Source organism: Psammomys obesus, unplaced genomic scaffold, assembly GCF_907164565.1.
Source record: "Psammomys obesus unplaced genomic scaffold, mPsaObe1.curated_primary_1811, whole genome shotgun sequence".
Lineage (NCBI taxonomy): Eukaryota > Metazoa > Chordata > Mammalia > Rodentia > Muridae > Psammomys > Psammomys obesus.
Genome location: NW_026593286.1, coordinates 2,737,471 through 2,759,307, shown reverse-complemented (window position 1 = coordinate 2,759,307; position 21,837 = coordinate 2,737,471). Strand labels below are relative to the sequence as shown.

The 21,837-nt window shown below is 50.8% G+C and overlaps 1 protein-coding gene and 1 long non-coding RNA gene across 16 annotated transcripts in view; one reads left to right on the top strand and one right to left on the bottom strand.

The window, feature by feature from the left end:
• LOC129683803 (uncharacterized) overlaps positions 1-3,720 on the bottom strand; it is an 8,380-nt gene extending 4,660 nt beyond the window's left edge. The window contains exon 1 of the long non-coding RNA XR_008721201.1: positions 2,887-3,720. This is a non-coding gene — a long non-coding RNA (uncharacterized LOC129683803). The remainder of the gene's footprint in view (positions 1-2,886) is intronic.
• Positions 3,721-3,796: 76 nt separating this feature from the next.
• Positions 3,797-21,837, top strand: part of Lrrfip1 (LRR binding FLII interacting protein 1) — a 122,130-nt gene continuing 104,089 nt past the window's right edge. For all 15 annotated transcript variants that reach the window (XM_055617133.1, XM_055617132.1, XM_055617131.1 and 12 more), the window contains exon 1: positions 3,797-3,930. In XM_055617133.1, coding sequence (XP_055473108.1) covers positions 3,835-3,930 — 96 coding nt within the window. In that variant the 5' untranslated portion in view covers positions 3,797-3,834. The remainder of the gene's footprint in view (positions 3,931-21,837) is intronic.

Here is a 21,837-nt window from a genome sequence, read left to right as displayed (position 1 = left end):
TGTGTGTGTGTGTATGTGTGTGTGTGAGTGTGTATGTGTGTGTGTGTGAGTGTGTGTGTGTGAGTGTGTATGTGTGTGTGAGTGTGTGTGTGTGTGTGTGTGTGTGTGTGTGTGTTAAGCCAATGGATCCAATAGCCACTACAACCCACACTGGAGAAAGTTGATTCCATCACTACTTGATAAGCATTTGCAGCATTTCTCTTCCACAAGTAAGAAAATTGGTTTTTCTGTTCTGTTTTACATAGCAGCATAGAAAAGCCTATGTATGCAGTCAACTATGATGAGCATTTTGCCTGCATGTGCGTATGTATGTGCACCGTGTTCATTCATAGCGCCCAAGGAAGTTAGAAGAGGGCATCAGGTCCCCTGAAACTGGAGCCATAAATGGCTATGAGCCACCATGTGGGTGCTGGGAACTGGACACAGGTCTTCAAGAGCAGTCAATGCTCTTAAATGCTGAGCCATCTATTCAACCCCTCGAGTACATTTTGTCAACACTCATCCACAACCCTGAACAAGGCTCTTGGGGAAACAAAAAGGCAAGCTTGGTGCTAGGCCTCAGGAAGCTGCCCTGAGAATGACACAAGATGCTGTGAGGGTGGCAGACATCACAGCCTCCCACTCCCCTCCTGGTTTATAGACCCTCTGTGGTTTATAGAACGCTGTGCAGTTCACTCAGGAAACCACCCACCCCAACACTATAGAGAGAAGAAGTCTAAGTGAGCTGGGAACCGACCATGGTGGAATGAAGAGGAGCAGGGATCCTGATCAGAAGTGAAGGAAAAACAAGTTTGGGCCTCTGGTTGGATTAGGGGAGGGGAGGAGGTAGAGAGAAAGAGCCCAAGACAACCTTCACATGTTTTCTCTATCAAACTTGAAGTTTGCTGAAATTGTTGTGTGGTGGTTTGAATAGGAATGGTCCCCATAGACTCAGTGTGTTTAAACGCTTGGTCACAGGGAGTGGAGTTATTCAGAGATGTGGCCTTATTGGAGTAGGTGTGGCTTTGTTGGAGGAAGTATGTCACTGGGGGTGGGCTTTGAGGTACCCTATGCTCCAGCCAGGCCCGGTGCATCTGTCTTTTCCTGCTGCCTGTGGATCAAGATATAGAATTCTTAGCTCCTTCTCCAACACCATATCTGCCTGCATGCCACTATGTCTCCTGCCATTACAATAATGGACTAAACCTCTGAATTATAAGCCAGCCCCAATTAAATGTTTTCCTTTAGAAGAGTTGCTGTGGTCATGGTGTCTCTTTACAGCAATAGAAGCCCTAACTAAGACATGTATTGAAGATGGCACCATCAGGGTGAGTTGAACCACCTTATTCTTTTGGAAATACGCATATGAGTCATTGAAAGAAGTAACTGAAAGTGTCTGGCTGGTCATAGGAGACAAGCCACCAACCCTCCTGGCAGAACACAGAACCTGCTCTCAGTCCCACTGGTGCCCATAAATTTGGCCCCATGTTCTACCACAAGATGCTTTGCTCCGTTCTGCCAGCCATTCCTGGCATTAACTCCCCATGACTCTCCACTATAGTCCAAGAGAGGTCTTGCCATCCTTTGCTGGTGGAAGACAGTAGAGGAGGCCTGGGAAGGACCACATGATAATTCAATGCACCATCTTGATCCCTGTGATAGCGCACATGGACCTCTCCCCCAGAAACTCTCACAGACTGGACTGGACCTCTTATAACTTCCCAGCCCCATGCAGGGCTTGCCCAGTGAAAAAAGAAATCCAGGGAAGAAAACTCTCTAGGGTTCAATCATACAGTGTCTTTTACCCAGGCTGCCCTGCTGCCGCCCCTTTACTCTTTCTGGATCCTTTCTAAAGGTGGCATTAGTTTTTAAGGAGGACCTCAGAGATGAGCACAGAGGCCCTGGGCCTTAGATCTGTGAGCTGTCTTCTCTCACTGCTCTGAAACAGTATACTGATATTGTGTGAGACAAGAGAAAGCTTTGGGGAGGAGGTTGTGCCAGCCAAGCTAGTGGAACGCCCTTAGCATAAAAGGATCAGGCTCCTGAGATGCCAAGTGGGCAGGGCTGAGGAGCTAAGGTAGAGGGAAAAGTTTTAGGTATCAGGCAGGCTTCTCCCAGAAGGAAAATGCTAGAACTTGGAATTGGCTTTGGATAAGGTGTGCCCAGCATTTCCTTGACCTTGCTTGACAGGGCAGCAACATGCCTGCCTTCTTCACGGTTGTGCCTGAGAGCCTGGCCAGTCAGCTGACAGGTGGTAGGGGTGGCACAGGTGTGAACGAAGGAATAGGTTGGTAGGGCACAGCCTTGGGAGGCACAGGCTCATCTCAGTGTACCTTAGCTAGGGAGATGATAAGCAGCCCCAACTGGCCTGGGTGAAGAAAGACAATGCCTACGGCTTCTCCAGGCAGGATTACATCCCTAAGGAGGACGGGGCTCCAAGTGGTGTGAACACGGAGGTTCAGCTAACCCGGATTTCCCTTGTGCCTACAGTGTGCCAAGCAGGCTGTAACCGAACAGTGTGTCGGAATCTCTCACCCCTCCACGTCACTCCCTTTACCGTCTTTTGCCTGGTATGCACTTCCGGCAGCTTCCCTGACCCTGTGGGAGGAGGGGCAATGGTCTGCTTCTTGCCCCTTTCGATGTTTCTAAGGGCTCTCACACTTGATCATACAATTTGGTTGGGCATACATTAGAATGTCATTCATCCCAGTCCCAGTGGGGGCAGAGCTGCCAGCCTTGACTTCAGAAGCCTTGCCCTCCTGTCTTTCCCCAGCTACAGTCACCTTGAATTTCACCCAAACTTCGGATAGCCCAGTGCTTTTCCCAGCCTGACCCTCTTTCAGGTGCCCTGTCTAGTACAGTCTACTAAGAACCAGGAGACAAGGAGGCCAGAAGAACTTTGCTCACCTTGCTTAGCCCCAGAGCAGCCTTCATCGTTCCCAGGGGTGCCCATGGCCTCAGAGACGTTCACACAGACAGCAAGGAATATGCTGGGCCCTTTCCCAGAAGCTGGAGTCCAGTGGCCAGTCAGGGGGCCGCAGCTGGTGATGTGAACAGAGACAGGCATACAGAACTGGGTGTTCTCGCAGGAGGTTCCAGAGCACTGGGTGCTTGGAGTCACTGCTACCTGGGCAACCATCTGAAGGCACCTGGACCTGATCCCAGAGCAAGGCTCTCACTCCCTGAGGACGGACTTTCATCTCCACTGGCTGCGATAGGGATGCCTGCTTATGGAACCTGGGCTCATCCTCAGTGCGAACTCTTCTGGTACATCCAATCCTCTAAAAACCTTTGGCTAACCCCAGCAGAGGTTTCCACTCAGCCACCCACTGTTCCAACCATGACCTGTGGCATGCCAGTTCCTAGCATATGCCCTCTAAACTCACGCCCCTGAGCACCAACAACAGCCCCTGGCCTCATAGTATCACCTCGTCCCTGTGTCCCCACTGCTCTGCTATTCCAGCAGCTCACATTCTGCCACCTCTAGGTCCCTGACCGCTGGCCCGCCCTTATGAGGGAGCCTCTTTTGTGGGTCTCTGCCACTTTCAGCATCCTGTCCCTGCCTTGCCTTGGCACCGAGAGCACCACCCGGGATTCCTGCTTCCCTGTCCCCAGCTTCCTCGCCACCATCGCGTTGTCATCTCCATCAACACCCTGCGTCCTTGAGTCCCACTTCAGGGTCTTCAGGGTACCCGAGGATCTCCGCGGTCCTGGCCCCCGGCCTCCCGCGTCCCCACCGCGTCCCCAGCCCCGCGCCGCTGACGCCATGACGCCGCGGCGGAGCGAGGGGCGGAGCGGGCGGCCGGCTGAGCGCGGCTCTGAGACCGGTCCCGCAGCAGCTGTGCGCCGCCGCCGATGGACATGGGCACGCAGGGATCGGGGCGCAAGCGGCTCCCCAACCGGGAGCGGCTGACGGCGGAGGACGATGCGCTGAACCAGATCGCGCGTGAGGTGAGCGAGGCGCGGCCACAGCTGTCAGCGTCCCCCGCGGTCCCCAGCCGTCCCCGTGGTCCCCAGCGGCCACGCTCTGGGCTGGGCTCCGGGAGCGCTGGGCCCCGGCTTTCATCCACGGCCTGCGGACCACTCCGCGCCCGCCACACACCAGTGGCGCTGCTGCCCTCAGCCCCAGACCCTGGTCCTTGCGGGCTGCTAGAGCCAGGGACTGACTGAACCTAGTCACCAGGGGCTCAAGGTAGCCGGGTCCCAGTCGAGTGGGGTCCAGTGCCCCTCATTGTACCGGAAAAGGAGGTTAGGCCGACCCTGCTGACCAGTGGCGGCCCCAGAAACTACATGGCCTTGCTGAAATGGCCTCGTTGGTTGGTGACCACTGCAGCTTGGGGTAACTTAGGGGCCCCGTGTCTGGACTAGCCTGAAAGCGAGCCAGGAGGTTTGATAAAAGTTTCCTGGACAGTTCACTATGTACGGCAAACGCGTACGCTAATGAACTTCTCCGTGGCAGAGGAGGGCGCATGGGTGTGCGAATCTGCACAAATGCCTGGCTTTCTCCTGCCAAGATGCAACCTTTAGGCTGCAGCAGCATGCGCGACACGTGGAAAGACTAGAGCAAACTGGTGGCAGCCGCTCTGGGGGAGGGGACTGGTTAAGAGGCAGGATGGACAAAGGAGTAGAGAAATTTGTACTGCCTCTCTGTTTGCCCTGAGTTGGGCGTCCTGTGCACATACTAACGGAGGAAAGAAAAAAAAAAAAGAGTCCATGCAGGTGAAAACCAGGCTCCTCCCATCTCTTCCCGGCAGGTTGTTTCCTACACGTTATTTCCACACGGAAATTTTTCCTAGCAGTTTAGGCTTGCGGTTACATTGGAGAGGTAGTGGCTGGGTCTGCCCAGGATTGGCTCTTCCTGTTTGTACTTGGGGATGCCTGACTTCAGTTTTACTGGCATTTTGGGTCCGTGTTTGCAAAACACTAAGTAGAGAAATGGTTTTCTCTGTGCCAGACAGGAGAGGGCTTTTCGCCAAACTCCTACTCATCCGCTAAATCCCAGTGTACAAATTCTGTCCTCTGTGAGGTCCTTTGACACTTAGCTCTCCCGTGTCACTCTAGGCATAAGCCCCTGCCTGTATCTGGAGCAACTGGCAGAATGCACAGAGGTCAGTTGGTTTTCTGTAGAAGGTGCCACCCAGACTAGGCAACACACGAAGAGCTCATTAGAGACAGGTGCCCAGGGTGTAATTAGTGGTGTTGGTTACAGGACCTTTGGCTAAATACAGGCATTTGCTAAATGTAGTGGTTTGAACATAATTTCCTGGTTACAACAGTCTCTCACATGGGTATGTGTCCACATGGAAAATAAGTGCTCCGGGAGGGCCATAGTGCCCCACAGCTCCTGTTGGTTGCAGGACAAAGGAATGAGAAGGTTGGGAGACCCATAAGCCAGCCTCTTATCTCCTGGTTGTTACAAAAATAGACTGGAAGCAGAGGCCAGGGAATGGTTCTGCCTTGCATCCAGGGAGCTGCAGTCAGCAGTTATAAAGACAGGCAGGAGTCAGACCTGAGCCTCCAGACAGGACAGACCACTCTGTACTAGCTGTGCTGGTCCAGAAAAGCCAGCCTTCCAGCCCTCTCTCAGCCCTGTTCTCATCTCTGGAAGAAGGACAGTCTTTCGGAGGCTGTGGGGAGATGCAAAAGAGCAGCAGACAAACTGTGTGCCAACAACACGGGTAATAAGTGTGCCCCAAATGTCCCAATCCCAGTGAAAGTCAGCCACACGTGGCCATTACCCAAACCTGGTGGCTGTCATTGAAAAGATTGGAGGGAGCAGGCAATGCTGTCTGCTCTGCTACAAATTGACTTCGGTTGCCCGACTGTGAAATGAAATCAATCTTCAGATGGCAAACATCTATTCCTTGACTTATTGAGTGTTCTTATGAACGTTAGCAACATTGTCTCAGGCTTGGTGCCTTCCTAGTCACTCTTCATTCCACGTTGGTACCCAACACCCTGTCCTGAACAGACAAGAGTTGGTGGGAAACTGGCAAGGGTTTGGGTCAACAAGGGGTCTGGCAAGATGAGAATTTTCCTGTAATCATAGCACTGGGGAGGGCTGAACGGGGAGGATGCAGAATTGAGCTCAGTCTGGGCTACAAAGTGAGACTCTAGTTTAAAAAAAAAAAAAGATGGCATCAGAGGCTTCTTACTGGAGGAAATGGCATCTGGAGTTCTTAAAGGATGTATCTACCAGCCAGATGGTTGGCCTGCCAGGAGAGAAACCCTGACCACTTGACCTGGACAAGGGACACATACCAGCAGAGTATGAAAATCCCAGGAGAGGGCAGGATTCCCCTCCTGCTAGTCCTTTGATCTTAACACTACGAGCTCCTGTGTGCTGACCCCATCCACAGGCAGAGGAACTGTGTGAGGGTTCACTGACCTCAGCTTGGACCATTCCAGACTGGACCCCTGGATCATGGGGTCTCCTCTGCCTGCCTCTCTCCAGAGAGTTAGAAGCAGCTCTCTGAGGGATCTCTGCAGGCCTCTATAGCTCTCCTGCTCCAAACTCTGAGACGACAGGTTGCCAGCTTCCAAGAAGCCCCTGTGGCAGAAAGAGACAGGGCTACCCATGCCTGGCCTGGAGCTGGGGAGGGCCGGCGTGCCCCAAATCCTTTAGGAAGTTATACAGGCCTGAATGGGGTAAAGACGTTATAAAAGTGTCGGGAGGAGGGCTGCTGTTAGGAAGACAAGTGGAGATTCTGGGTCAAGGTCATCAGGAGGCCACAGTCATAGGGGTAGAGGACCACCCCATGGAACAGAATAGGAGTTCAGTTCTCCTGGGAGTCTGAAGTTTTCTGGGAAAGAACAGAGCTTTTCAGTGCTTCCTCCACAGCCTGCTTTGCCTGCCCATTTCCACAGGTGCTGTCTGGCTCCAAGCCAGCAAGTTAGACGGGTTGTCATTTAAGATGCCTCTGGCACAGCGGTACTGAGTGGATCGTCTTGGGGAGTGCAATTCTAGCATGATGTTGGGGGAAGGGGCCAGCACTCTTCAGACACGAAGACATGGCCTTCTAGGAGGTTGGGGGTGCCAGGTCTCACATCTGGGCAGAGGTGCCTCTGTAGTTTCAGGAGGTAAACCTCAAGGCTGAGTCTTCCCTCCTTCCCCATGGGACCTTCTGCCAGCAACTATTGGAAATGCCTGGATTTCCCCTTCAACACTCTGCCCAAGGCTGTTCAGTGTCCTCTCCAGGCCATTCCTGTCACAGTCACAACAGCTGGCTTCATATGGGTTTGTCTGTCATGAGCTACTGGAGGCATCTCCTTGGGTGGAGTGTCGTTCCCTCCCTCTGTGGCCTACATGAGATGCCTTTCCTCATTCAGTAGGGCAGGGCAGGAAGTGGGAAGGAGGTCTCTGGTCCCTAACTACTCCTGAAGCCTCTTGTCCAAGGAACCCACTCTAAGTGAACCCTCCCAGCATGTGGTTTTGGAGCACTGAGTGTTGAAAGCTCAGAGCCCACCCCCAACTTCGCCTTCACTGAACCAAAGTTTCTGGTATGTGGAAGGAGAGGTTTCCCCATCCCCAGCAGAGCCCCTGGGGAAGCCAGCCTGCAGCTATTAGCTCATACATGTGAGGACTGAGAATGTCACTCTCCCACTCTGGGGACTTCCTGTTCTAGGCTCACGGCAAGGTCAGGCTGACGGTGTACTTGCACATGTGAGGGCTGCCCAGCCCACGCTCTGTCCTGCTTGCCAGGCTCCTGCAGGGAACCACTAGCAGCCACATGCCTGCTGCAGGCTCTGCTCCTGGGGAGCTGCTGTGAGCACTTCTGTATTGGGAAATCCTACTGAGGTAGTTCTTCCACGTGCTGTCTCCTTCCAAGGAGGCCTCAGAACTCAGCCTGTGTGAAGGGAAGGTATCTACGCATCTCCTCGAGCTTCAAGGCCATTGGGATTTGGATCGGTTGGGGTGTGCTCATAGGTCTAGCTCTTATTAGACCCTTTCTCTCCACTACCTTTAGCACCAAGATGACCTGGTGCTGTCTTGGAATGAGGGATCTGGGAGGAATTCCACGACCATGACAGATGCCTGGCCTCTGTCAGAGTCCCCATGCCCCATTCCCCACTGTGACATCACACTGGGATCAGCCACTGCCCGAATTCAACAGAGAGGTGGTCATCTTTGTACTCATGCCTCTTGAATTCAGCCTCCTCTTTATGCCTTTTTTTTTTTTCAAGACTAGTCAAGCAATAAAAACTCAGTGGATGCTGCCTGGCTGTGCCATCCAGGGTGGCTAGTACTGTGAAGTCAGGAAGTGGCGGTACCCCACCTTCCATAGGGTAGGGAGACACGAGACTGTTCATTGTCTAGTGTGAAAAACTGTATCTGCCTCAGATACTAATGCAGCCATCCTGGTGGCCCTCCTAAGAGAGCTACAGACCTAGGGGGTGGGCAGCATCTGTGAGGTATTATGAATGGCCAAAGCAGGAGTTCCTGGGCCTGGGAGCTTGGACTGCTGATGTGATTTCCAAAAGATGGAAGAAGTTAGAGAGGATTCTGAGCCGTGGCTGGACAGCCCTACTGTCTCTGGTGGCCTCTGGGCCCCACCCACAGCTATTTCTATCAGAGCCAGCTGTCTCTTCCTCCATCTGTGGAGAGTCTAAGTGATTCCCGGCTCCACTCTCAGTGTTGGGACTTCTCTCTGAAAGGCCAAAGAGGCTAAGCTGCATAGTGAAGACCACAGTCCTGGATGGTAATTAAGAGTGTCACTGCAGGTCTCATCAAAGTGTGGGCACGAAAGGAAGAAGGGGGACCACAGCGAGCCAGACATTGTGCTAAGTCCCATCAGAAGGGCAGAGCATTTGATGCCCCATCTAAGACTTCACTGCAAATGACATCCTACAGTCAGGCTGACTTCACCCGTGTGCAGGACAGCTGTCCCCAACTGACCTGTGAGCCCTCAGTGTAATCTTTCAGGAGGCAGACACTGCTGCTCTGCCTTCCCATGTCTGGGACCTCCTTCCTTCACCTCGCCATCTGTGAAACTTTGTTAGTTCAGCAAACCAATACGCAGTTTTACCTTAGCTCATGTTCTCAGGCCATTACCTAGAAAGCTGGACAGCTCTTTTAATCATTTTTTAAAATATAGAGTTTTTAATAGCTTATTTATGTATTTATTTATGTGTGTCTGTGTGAGTTTATATGTGCCATGTGCATGTAGGAGGCTGAAAGATTTGGATCTCCTGGAACTGGAGTTACAGGCAGTTGTGAACCATCAGATAGGTCCTCTGCAGAAGCAACGAGCGCTTTAATGGCTGAGCTGTCGCTCTGGTTCCTGAGATGTCCTTTTAATACTTGTCAGTCCCTGACATTTCTCAGGTGAGAAATCTCCCATCTCTTCTTATGTCACTGTGTGAGCTGGGTTGGAGACATTAATAATAAACTTGGAGCCACCAATAGTGCCTCAGTGTCACAGCAAGGACAGAAACCAATGTGCTTCTTCCCCTTGGTATCGTTCAGCCAGGAGCCAGTCCACATTTAATTCTCTATTTTGTTCTGAGTCTTCTGTTTTCCCGGTCTGCCGTATGAGTCTGAATCAGGCCTGTCTGAATGCCATCTTGTGAATCTGCCCCTGTGTCTGTGTCCGTATGTGTCCCACAAAGCACTCTGCTCCGTCTTTTATTGAAAAGCACAGAAAGCATCACATGGGGAAGGAATGAGGAGTACTTTATAAAAATCTTTAACAGAGTGTTACAAGGGATTATTAACTCACAGACTTCAACTGACCCCAACCAACAGACAGTGTAAAAACATCACTGTTTGTCAAGCAATATCCAAAAGTGTGTGCAGCATTCATGGTGGGTATTCAGTTTATAAGATTGTTCTGACCGTATCATCATAACACACGCGCGCGCACACATTGTTCTCTGAGCCAGGGACATGGAAGAATATGTAATTTAAGATCACAGCCATGGTTTAGCCTAGATTGTAAAAGCCAATTGCATGGGAACTCCAAGGCAAGTAAGGTTGAGTGTCACCTTGTTTCCTAAAGGCAGATTAAACAAACAGGCTTAGTACACAGTAGATATCAGGCTTGACGCTTACATGACCTCGAGGTGTAGTGCTCATTGACTGTGAGGTCCAGCAAAAGTTCCAGTTTCTAGAATGTGATACAATTTCATAAATACTGCATTGCCACAAACCTGTAAAAGGGTCCCTAAGTCCCTGAGTGGCCTGGTGAGTATCGCCATTTTCACAAACATTATGCTTCTATGTAGATATTCTGTTATTAAAATGCTGCTTATAAAAATACTCTTTATGGGCTTATCAGGTTTAGATGCTGACTGTTGGCTTCCTGGGCTGAAGAATGAAAGTGGGTAACCAAGATCTAAGTCAGGCCTCTCCCCCAACCCCAGTATCCCCACACTGTATTTTTACAGTCATTTAACCTGTATTTTGCAGGTTAAATGACACACCCATTGGTGTAATAATGTGGTAGGGTAAGGGTCTGGGTGCGGGTCAGGTTTCATGCGTTCACATCTGTCCTTTATCCCATGGTCAAAAGTAAATTACCTAAGCCCTTCGGCCTCCCCAAAAGTACAGTAGGGGAATGTTAACAGTCCACTTCCCCGAGGCAGGCGATTATGAGGGCAAATGAGCGGTGTCACGTAAAGGTCTCAGAACAATGGCCAAAGCGCACACGGTCAGTGCTCAGGAAATGCCAGTGCAGGCAGGGGCCGACTCACACAGCTTTCTGTTTGTTTCCCCGGGGTATTCCTTTCTGTTTAAATTGCTTACTGTTCAAATACCTATACTCTGCAATTTTCTTCAAAGTCTTAACAGAACCCTTGAAGGTCCCGTTTTGTAATGTAATTAGACCAGTCAGGTCATTATTTCATTCCATTTATCCCCACAACCTGCCCAGTTGGGTCCGGGGGCCCTCAGGCTTTGCCCACCCCAGCTCTCACTCTCCTTTTACAGCTTTGAAAGGATCCTTTTGCCCTTTTGGGTGGAAGGGGTTCAGTCCCTGTTTCCTGGCTTGTACATTCTCTTTCTTGGATCAAAACTCGTTTTGCTGGAACATGTCCTTCTGAATAAGGGTGCCTTTCCCAAATATTTGCACATCTAAAGAAGCCTCTTATTCTGCCCTCATCCTTGATCAATAATTTGGTTGTGTATAGGTTAAAAATAAGTTGCCCAAGAATGTCAAAGATTTCTCTGTGCCCTTTGAAGTGGTTTCCAGTCGGCATTGTTAATTGAAAAGAGTCCTGTGAAGGTGGCACTCCGTCCTCTGTAGGGAAAGGCTGCAGCTTGCTGACCCTCGCGTGAAGAAGCACAGCAGAGGAGCATGGGAAGAAGTGCAAGCAGGTTTGTCTAGGATGTGCCAGTGTTACCTACTATGTCAGGAAATCACTGAGGAAAAGTAAAATAAAAATGACTTTCTACCATCATCCAAAGGCTTCTTCCTCTCTCAGTCTAGCATTTGGGGTTGTTCTGGGAACTTTAGTCCCTTCCGCAGTTTCAACGTTGTAATCCGCTTTTATTCTCCGGACTCTATGGCAGTCACTTTATCCTTAGTATCCTGGGCCTTTCCAATATGTGTTGAGCATGCCTGGCTTCTTCCAATCTGGAAATGACTATCCAGAAGTCCTGAGCTGTTTCAGGGTGTCCCCGCTCCACCAGCCTCTTCTCTCTTCTAGGCACACCTGTTGTCTGCACAGATCTTCCTTTGGTTCTTTGTACACTTCTGACTTTTGTTAGATTGTCTGAGATTTAAATTAATCTATTCCTACTAAATATTCCTGGACTATACTTAATTTAACTTCTTGAGGTTTCCCTCCTGCCACTCACCCTTATGCTTCCTTTGTGATTCTTCCTCTTAAATTTTGTTTTATTATGTATGTTTTTATTTATTCATTTACTTTGAGACAAGGTCTCATTATGTAGCCTTGGCTGGCCTGGAACTTGCTTTGTAGATCAGATCTGCCTTGAATTTACAGAGATCCTCATGCCCCTGCCTCCCAGTTGCTGGGGTTAAAAGCCACCTTGCCTGGATCACATTTATTTATTTTATATGTGTGTATATGCCTGTGCATGCATGTGCATCCCATAGTGCAAAGGTGGAGGTCAAAGCCTAACTTCTGGAGTCAGTTCTTTCCTCCCACATTCGAATTCCAGGGATGAGACTCAGGTTATCATGGAGCGGGTGGCTTTAGCCACTGAGCCATCTGACCAGCTTTTTTAAAAATCTCTCTCTCTTTGTGTGTGTGTGTGCCTCTTTCTCTCCATCTCTCTGTCCCTTCTTCCTTCTTTCCCTCCCTCCCTCCTTTCTCCCTCTCCACACACACAGAGTCTCACTCAGTCTCGGCTGATCTTGAACTCAATATACTCCTGCAAAGCAGATCAATCACTCATTAGTTTGTCTTTTCCAAGAGAAAAATAAAATTTCATATTGGATGAGAGATCTGGGTTTAAAGAAAATAAGATTTTGAGCTGGATGTAGTGACACACATCTGTGATATTAGCCTTTGAAAAGCAGGAGCAGGAGGATTGCTACAAGTCCAAGGCCAGCTTGGGTTACTTGGGTTACATAGCAAGTTCCAGGATGGCCAGGGCAATCTAGCAAGACCTTGTCTCAAAAAATGTATAATAAGGAAAAAGAAAGAAAGAAGGAAAGGAAAAAGAAAAAAAGAAAAGAAAAATCCAAGAAAACAATAACAACAAAGATATTTTTCTGACTTCAGGCATCAAGAATCATTAATTCCTGTATTGGTCTGTCAAGTTCTCTAGGACCTTAAGAGATACCTTACATAAAAGACACCTGGGGGGTTGGGTAGGCAGAATGTGATCCAGTCTTGGCAGTGGTTAAAGCCTCAGGTCAGTGTCGCGTAAGAGCCAGGAGCAGTCAGCATTGCGCTGGGGCCCACTGTCAGGCTTTCCACTCCATTCTTGGTGTGATTCACAAGGCAGCTCCACCTGTTTGCACAGAGCAACACCAGGCACTCGCACGCTGTCCGTTCTGTGTTCCAGCCTTGCCTGTGCTGCACTGCTACCCGAATACTTGATTTCTTTCGTTCTTACTTTCCACCCTCTTCGCTAACATCCCTCATCTGTGAAGATATGGGAATATCCAGGCTGACTGTCCTGGAAGCAGGATTCCCATGTAGACTGAGTAGGGAACGTGGCCATCCTACATATCCCAAGATGCTTCTCACTGCCTCTTGCACATTTCTCTCTCTCTCTCTCTCTCTCTCTCTCTCTCTCTCTCTCTCTCTCTCATTCAGGGAAGCCTAGCCTATGGGACATCCTGTTGTCATGGGAATTTTCAGTGTCTCTCAAGGGTATCACAAGAGTCACCACCCTGGATCACTCTTGAACACCTGCAGTATGGGAGTGCAGCCAAAGACCTTCACTCTCGACTGTTTTGAAACTGATTGAGACAGCCTGGTAGCCAGTAGCTACTGCTTGGCATAGGCCCCATAGCTCTGGAGCAATGATTTATCCCTTATGAAGCTATAGCCCATAATTTGAAATCCTAGTTGAGTTTTCTCAAGCCATATATCACTTATGGTCTGGCATAGAGGTGGAGGGAAATGTTTATGGAGGTAGAGGGGGTAGCCTGTGGTGGGCCTTTGCCTGAAGCACGCTTGTGGAGAGGGTGCAGTCTTCATCCCTTCTCTTTGCCTGTGAAGGAGGAACGGTACTGCCAGGGTAGCTATAGTAACACGGTGGAGTTTGTCATGTGGCTCTTAGCAGCTACTGCTGAAAGGGTGGTGGACATTTCCAGCCTGCAAGTGGCTCGAAAAGATAAGCAGGTGGCCTTGGTGCTTGGGTCCAGTTGCGCAGTGGCCAGGGATCCAGAGCCAGGGCTGAAAATCTTCTTCCTATGTGAAGGATAGGGCAGGGTGGGGAGTATGGAGAGGACAGAGAGGAAGGATGGGAGAGAAATTACAAAAAAGATAACCTGTGACCAGGAAGAGAAATGCAGGTGGCATGAGGGACTGGTTAGATGAACTCACAGTGAAAATGCTAATGGGTGTGGCTTTGTTTGCATCTGACAGAGTATTACCGTGCTCCCCAGGCTGATCTCCCCCAGATATTCCTGCTTCCAAATGCTGGCCTTACAGGCATCCACACTGCGAGTGACTTCTTGGCCATTGTTTAACTGCATATATATCTTAGTGTTGACATGACTGTAGGCTTCCCTCACTCAGAGCATGAGAACTGGGCACTGCTACGATTTGGATATGAAATGGGACTCCCCCCCGCCCAAAGGGGCTGATATATTGAAGAGTTGGTTCTTAGCTGCTGGCGGTATTTGGGGAGATCCTAGAAGCTTTAGGAAGTGGATGGGACCTAGCTGAAGGAAGTAGACCAATGGGGTGTGTCTCTGGAGGCTGTGTTTTGTCTGAGGGCCTTCCTCTGTCTTTCACTCTCTGTCAGCTGCCTGCCATAAGGAAGGAAGCCTTAGCCCCAAGCTCCCATGGTGTTCTTCCTTACCAGAATCAATAGAATCAAGGCCCATGAGCCGAGTCCCCTGAAGTAGTCCTCACTCCCTTAAGTCGACGGGTGCTATTCTTTGCACAAAGGATACTGTATTCAATATCGTTTTTGTTTCTTCCTCAGTTCAAGTCAGCAAGAGGATGTACTCAGATTACCCCTAGTACTCCATCCTTAAGTAGCCTAGGTGAGCTCCTGTCTTGGGTGAATCCCTGAAGACCCCTTACCCCTACAGGCTGGGCTTGTTCACAACTGTTTATCTTTGGGCTTACCTGACCTCTTAGAAGCTACTAAATTACCTCCCTATTTTTAACCCATGCCTCCAGCCAGCCAGAGCGGTTGCCACATGGGTTGAGATGAGGTGATGGCCCTCCAGCTCTTCATTTCCGTTTCTGATGTCTTTGTTTGTACTTTGGTTTTAGGTGGGGGTTCCTCAGCCTGAATGCTATTGGCTTTGGGGGATCGGATGACACCCTCTTGTGGGAGCTTTGTCTATACCATAGAAGGCTCAGCAACATCCCTAGTTTCTGATCTGCAGATGCCAGGAACTCCCACCTCCTTGGTGGTGACAAGGGAACATGTTTCCAGATGTTGTCAGATGGATCCCGGGGTGGGAGTGGGGGGTGAGGAACATTGACTTAGGCATTGCCTTCCCTCTGCTGGGTCTGCACCTTGAGCTCAGAACCGCTGGCCTCTGCAGTGGGAGCCTGGCCTTTCTACTCTGACACTGTCAGGGTGAGTGGCTGTTCTCTGGGGCAGGCAGAAAGCCTAGCCCATTTTTGGTGTTTCCTCCATCAGACCTTCTGGGAAGTTATAGAGAGGGGACCACCACCTCAGAGGCGGAGGGGAGGCTGGGCAGCCCTAGAAGCCAGCTGCAGATTCTGGAAGTTGTGGCCCCGGGTACAAATTTGATGGCTGTGTTCCAGAAACTGAGCAGTAGCCACAGTCTTGGATGTTGCAAGTTCAAGGTCAAGGTTGCACCTACCACCTTGGTCTGCTACAGTCAGTTGCCCGCTTGAAATCCAGGTATGGCTTCAGAGGAAAAATGGACACATCCCAACTCAGTGTGACATGTGAGGGCGGGGCTGGAGACCCGTTAATGTTCCACATAGACGAGCAGGGCACAGACACTGAACAGCAAATGATCAATGACATTCACCTTTCCACATGATTAAAACTGCCCCCATGCCTTCTCCAAAGCTGCGTAGCTGAGCTTCTTAAAATAGATGCTGTCTCTCCCAGAATCCCCTCCCCATCACCCTTGAGTTCCTGCAGCTCCCATCTTGGCACCTTTCTCACAGCTCTGTTATTCCCAGAACATACTGTGCAGCCTCCTCCCCTCTTTCTGTTAGCCAAGAAAGGACGGTGCACACAGCACTGTCTGTCTGACGACTCACCCTTCCTTTGCCCAGGGCCTGCCGTTCCCTTAGTCAAAGGGACCTGAGTCACCCTGGGACGCTGAATGGAATAGGGAGACACGGCGGCTCTCAACCTTCCTGGTGCTGCGACGCTTCAATGCAGTTCCTCGTGCTACTTCATAACTGTGTTTTTGCTGCTGTTATGAACTGTAATTTAAATGTCTGTGTTTTCCTTTCCCCCGTGAAAGGGGGCCGTGACCCACAGGTTGAGAGCTTCTGCTCTAGCACTTTTACCTCCACCACTTACACTCTCATTCCTGTGTCTGTGTGTGAACTGTGAGGAAGAACACACTGCCCATCCCTCTCAGTAACTGAAAACCCTGCTTTGGTGTGAAGCTGATTGGGCCTTTTTACTTGAATTTTTTTTTTCATCTTTAGTTTCTTTTTCTTGGCTAAATATCATTTCCAGGTTTCCTTCCATAGAGCAGAAGGGTTAGTCAATGCTTCTGCATACTGTGGGGAGATGCCGAGGCCCAGAGCCCGGCGGCTAGCCCTCTGGTAGCATTTTCTAAGACACGTTCTTCAGGAGCGAAGTGTAACAGGCCACAACCCTCGTGGTGGTCCCACTGTGTCCCATACAGCCTGTATTCTGCTCTTTAAAGTTTGCAGTCATTTTGGATGAGGCCCACCTTCCTTAGACCTCATCTTCAATAGCTGGTGCTTTCTCTCTAGGCCCCTGCAGGGTCCCATAGTGGTGGCGTTTTCTCAGTGGGTGGATGGAGCCCAGCTCTGAGGCCAGCTGCGTCTCTATCATGGATCCTTGACTATCTGGAGTCTTCAGAGTCCTCCTCTGAAGGTGGAAGGCAGGAGCCACTAAGCAGGGTCATGGCTGATGTGTGTCCACAGCCCAGGTCCATCTTTCTCAAAGAGTACACTGTCCCCTTCCATCCTAGCCTGCTAGCTTTCCTCCCTTGCTGTCCCTGGTCCCTGGCATGTCTTTGGGTATTCCTCTTCCACCCAGCCTGAAATATGTCCCTTTCCCAGGTTCCTCCCCTTGTCACATTGACCTTGTCCCACCCCTACCCCTAATCACCACCAAGTCCTCGAGGCTGCCCAGCCCTGTGGCTAGTGGCTCTCATGCTGCCTCGGCATACCACCTGTGGGAGAAGCACAGTCAAAGGGTTAGCGTGGCTTCCTGTCTGGTCTGTGGACGCCAACTTATTTTGGGAACGCCCGTGAAAACAGTGTTTATTTCGCAGGCAGGCTTCAAGTCTCTGCCAAAGTCCTTGCCTGGGTGGGTGGCGTGGCTTTCATGGATAGCCTATTCATTCTTAGTCCTCACAGCTCCTCAGTTCTCAGCACACTCAGAAAAGGCAGCCTCTCTGCCCTTTCTCTTCCTCAGAGTCCACCAGCAAAGGGCCAGCAACCCCAGACACCACAGCTGTCCCTGTGGCCAAGGCCTTTGGGCTCTTCTTGCTGTGAGAACTCTCCTCCTAGCTCCCCAGACCAGCAGCTCCTCCAAGAGCCCCTCCCCCAGTCATCCTGTGTCTTTCTGGGGGAATGCAGTATTGAGCATCAACAATGGGCTCTGCAGTCCCGTGCACCAGCTTTGCCATCTCTGATGAAGCCCCCGGCTCCCTGAGCCCCAGTGCTTCCTCCTGAGGATGGAGGTGGTGATAAAATCACGGCACATGGGAACCGATGCCACACCTGTGGTGAGCCTGCTGTAGTACACACGTGCTCATTGGGGAGACCCCCTTACACACCCTCAGAAACTGCACAGGACATCATGCCGGCCGCAAACATATATGTGCAATGGTCACCTGTGCTTAAAGAGGTAGAGGCCTGCCTCCCGCCCCCAGGTCTTCTCAAGACTAGAGACACCAGGCTCCTCGTTCCGTTTGAGACTTCAGGCTTCAGCATCTAGGTTCTCCCTCAGGCTCCAGACTAAAGGTTCTAGGCTAGGTCCCAGGACCCACTACTTCAGGTTCCAGGCACCAGGTTCTGCTCTAGAATCTAGACTCCTTGTTCCCTTCAAGACTCCAAGTTTCTGGTTTCAGATTCTACTTCAGACTGGGCCCCAGGTTCCTAGTCACCTCAAGATTCCAGGCTCCAGGCTGTCTGACTGCTTTAGGGAAAACATCTTTGAAGCAGGATACCGACCACCTGCTTGCCTCCCAGAATTCACATGTATCCAAAAGGGAACACATTTGGGCTAACACACAACAGCCCTACAGGGCCCCAAGTGTTTCAGGCTCATCTGTGCCTGTTCACTGGACATGGGACAACATGCTTTTTGGCTCTGGAGGCTGCACTGATTTTTGTTTATTTGCTTTTGTTTTGTTTGAAATAGGGTCTCTACAAATCCCTGGCTGTCCTGGAACTCATTATGTCGACCAGGCTGGCCTTGAACTCACAGAGATTCACCTGTCCCTGCCTCCCCAGCACTGGTACTACAAGCATGCTCCACCACACCTGGTTAGCATTGCCCTTTATGGGCCTCTTTGGCAATGCTGACGCTTTCTTCTATGGCTGAAGAGCCATCACAGGCCTAGGATGTCCCTCAGGAAGGCGGGGGCTAGCTGGAAATGTGGTGGGAAGCATGCCATGCACAGATTGCCAATGTGTGGCCTTCTCTAGCCTTGGAGGCCCTGATCCATTCAGTTCCACGCAGAGATGGGGAAGAAATAGAATGGAGTTGTCATCACTGTGATGGCCACAGATGCCCAGAAACATCAGGATATACCAGGTTGTCAGGGAGGGGACTCAGGCTGGAAGGGCTGGCCCTAGCCCACTCAGGCCTATATGGAATCTCTCCAAACCCTTGGTGTTGCCTGGTAGGACCCAGCCTCTTGTGTGGCTGCCCAATCTATACCACACAAGGAGGAAACACAAAGACATCAAGCTTGTGTTACACATGAGAGCCACAAGATCCTGCCCCAACCAACCGGAGCCTGGGAACACATGCGCTCTCCTCCCTCCCTTTCTCTCTCTCTCTCTCTCTCTCTCTCAAGCTTTGGCTTGTACTTCTGACCCAGAGGTTCCCAAAATGGGGCCTCCAGACACAGGGTCTCCTCACCCGAAAGCACCTAGAAATGCTGCGCCCAGAGCCCTGGGTGGTGTGGTGGTGTGCTAGCACCTGTCAGGTGTGGGGAACCCTGGCCCTCAGGACTGCTTGAGGGGATGGAGGACCTGCCGCATCCTGTATCACCATCAGGGAGTGCAGCTTCTTCTTGCTAAGCAATGGATTCTGGTGCAATTGTTTCTGTGGCCAAAAGCTGCCTGCTGAGGAGCGGCCTCATCACAACACCTTTCCAGGGCAGAACCTGGCGGTGGCCCTCACCATGGCGGTGGCTCTTAGCACACAGTGGATACTGAGTTCCTGAGCCATCAGTGAGGGAATGAATGCCGGAATAAGTGGACTTAGCCTGCCTTCAAAGTAACACTTGAGAAAGGTACTTCTTTAGAACCAGCTGTGTGTCACGATGTCCCGGAAGACTCACCAGGTGCCTAGGAGTAGCAAGAATCGAGCTGGCATGATATCGGTTCTGTAGGCCTGTGCTTTGGTTCACCCCACTTTAGCAGGTGATTGGTGACCTCATCCGCTTCAATGCGATCGGACAGAGAGAGGGCAGTTAGAGCAAGACACTAACCCATTTTCCTGTTTAGCCCTACCATTCTTCCCCTCTCCTGCTGCCCCATTTCCATGACTTCCTCCCTGGCTTTGCATCATTGGCTTTCTTGTAACGTTGCACATGGGGGAAAAAATGTTTCCAACAATCCAGGGGAGGGGCCTGTGACCTCACTAGGGGGTGTGTGGGCGATCAGGTTGCCTTCCTTGCACACTGCCAGTGTGCCGAGATCCCAGACCCTAAAAAGGCATTCATTGTGTCCAGGAAGGCTCTGCCTCCGACTGGTGGCACTCACCCAGGGGCTGAAGTCATTTGGATCTTGTGTAGAACATTCTCCTGTGTGGCTGCCCTGCTGGGGCGAAGCACTTGAATTGCAGGAATTTCAATGTATTAATAGGCCCTGCCAGGTGCAAAAAATAGCTGCCTTTGCCCGACCTTCACCTCACACAGTGCTGTGCTTCTGAAAAGCCTTGTGTACCCCTGGGGTAACAGAACACATGTGAGGGAGGGTTCTCCCGACTAGAGGCAGCCAGCAGTGGGCAGTGGCCCCTGGATGAAAATTTTAAAAAATAACTAAAATGTTGAAGATGTGTCTCAGGAAAGCAGAAAGTCAGCTGGGTTCGTCTCTTTCTTTCCCCCACAGTGCTGGGATGGAACCCTGGGCCCCTTGGCAGGACGGGCAAGGGTTCCGTCCTCAAGCCCCAGGCCCAGCCTCAGACTGATCTTTAAGGCAGAACACAACTGTTTTAGGCAAGATGGGTTTTTTCTTCCTTTTTTAAAAAAAGCTTAGAATCATCCTAGCTCAGTTTTTATCAGTGAAAAGCACTGAGTAAGCAAAGGAAAGGTTTATGTTGGCTTACAGTCTCAAAGGTTTCAGTCCACAGGCAGCTGGCTCCACGGAGTCTCAGCCTGTGACAAGGCAGACAGTGTAACTAACCGGAAGGCATGCTAGAGGGTTTCTGCCCCACTCACAGCAGCCAGGAAGCAGGGGCTGGGAGAGGAAGGGGCCAGGGGTAAAACGTGCCCTTTCTAGTTACCCGTCCCTGTGCCCTACTTCTTCCAAGTGGGCTCCGCCTCCTAGTGCCCATCACCTCCCAAATAACGCCATCAAGTTTGGAGTTCAGGGCTGGAGATATGATCCAGTCAGTAAAGTACCAGGGAAGTGCCCGCCCCCGCCCCGCCCCTGTAAAGTCAGTGACCCTATCCCAACTCTGTTCAGCTCTGTTTACTGGAAGCAGGACCCTGCCCTGGTACCCAGGCTGGAAAAAGGATGTAAGGCTCACTCACGTCTTAGTGCTGTGCTTAGTAAGTTTAAGGCATTCCTGGAGGCCGTGCCAATGGCCTGTGCCACCCTAAAGGATTTGTCAGTGAATCTGTAATTGTTCTTACTCACTTTTTTCAGTGTTGGGAATTGAATTTAAAGAGTTTACACAAGGCAGGCAAGTGTTCTGCCACTGAGCTCCATTGCCAGCCCTCCTCATTTATTTATTTTTGAGACAAGTTCGTGCCCAGACAGCCCTCCAGCCTGAAGTCATTCTCTTGCCTCTGCCTTCCAAGTGCTGAGATTCCAGACATGCACCACTGTGCTCAGCTGCATGCAATCCTATGTTTCTTTCTTTTTCTTTTAGTGTCAATGGCAAAAGTGGCTTATCTGGTGTCAGCAAAGAGCTTGAGAGGGCGTTGTGGGAAGCCCTGGAAGGCCACTTCAGGCCCTGGCTCTCAGCCCTGACTGTCCTCATTCCTGCCTGCTGGGCTATGAATGGGCCTCTGGGTCTCACCAACTCTTTGTAAGTCCCCGCTCACCATTGTGGTCTCGGATTCCTAGACTCCTTCCTGCCATCACTGTTCCCTCCACAGACCCCCAGCCCACAGCAGGGAAGTCAGAGCTCTCAGCAGCTCTGTGCTCTGGCTTCTGCCTCCCAACAAGCAGAAGCAAGAATGTTGCCCTGGCAGGTCATTCCGCTGACTTCGTCTTCTCTAAAGCGTTGGGAGTGGGTCACTGTTTGAACGAAGGTCATATGTAATGAGGGGAGACAATGCCGCTGTCCTGACCTTCCCTCATTGTCACTTCATAATCTACTCATTTACTCACTCAGCCTGAGATAGAACTTCAGGTCTCAAAGAAACAAGCATGCCGTTGAAGTGACTGGGTTTTCCCGTCGGCAGCACTGGCAAACTCAGGGCTTCCCATGCCAAGCAAGTGCTAGCCTCAGATTCTCATCCGGCATCCAAGCAGGTAGGTAGGTACACTGGAAAAAGCCCCAAAGGCAGAGAGTGAACACCTTTGTAAGTCACAGCTCACCTGGCCAGGGAGTCTAAACAACTACCACTCGGTGGGTGATTCTTCTTCTTCTTCTTCTTCTTCTTCTTCTTCTTCTTCTTCTTCTTCTTCTTCTTCTTCTTCTTCTTCTTCTTCTTCTTC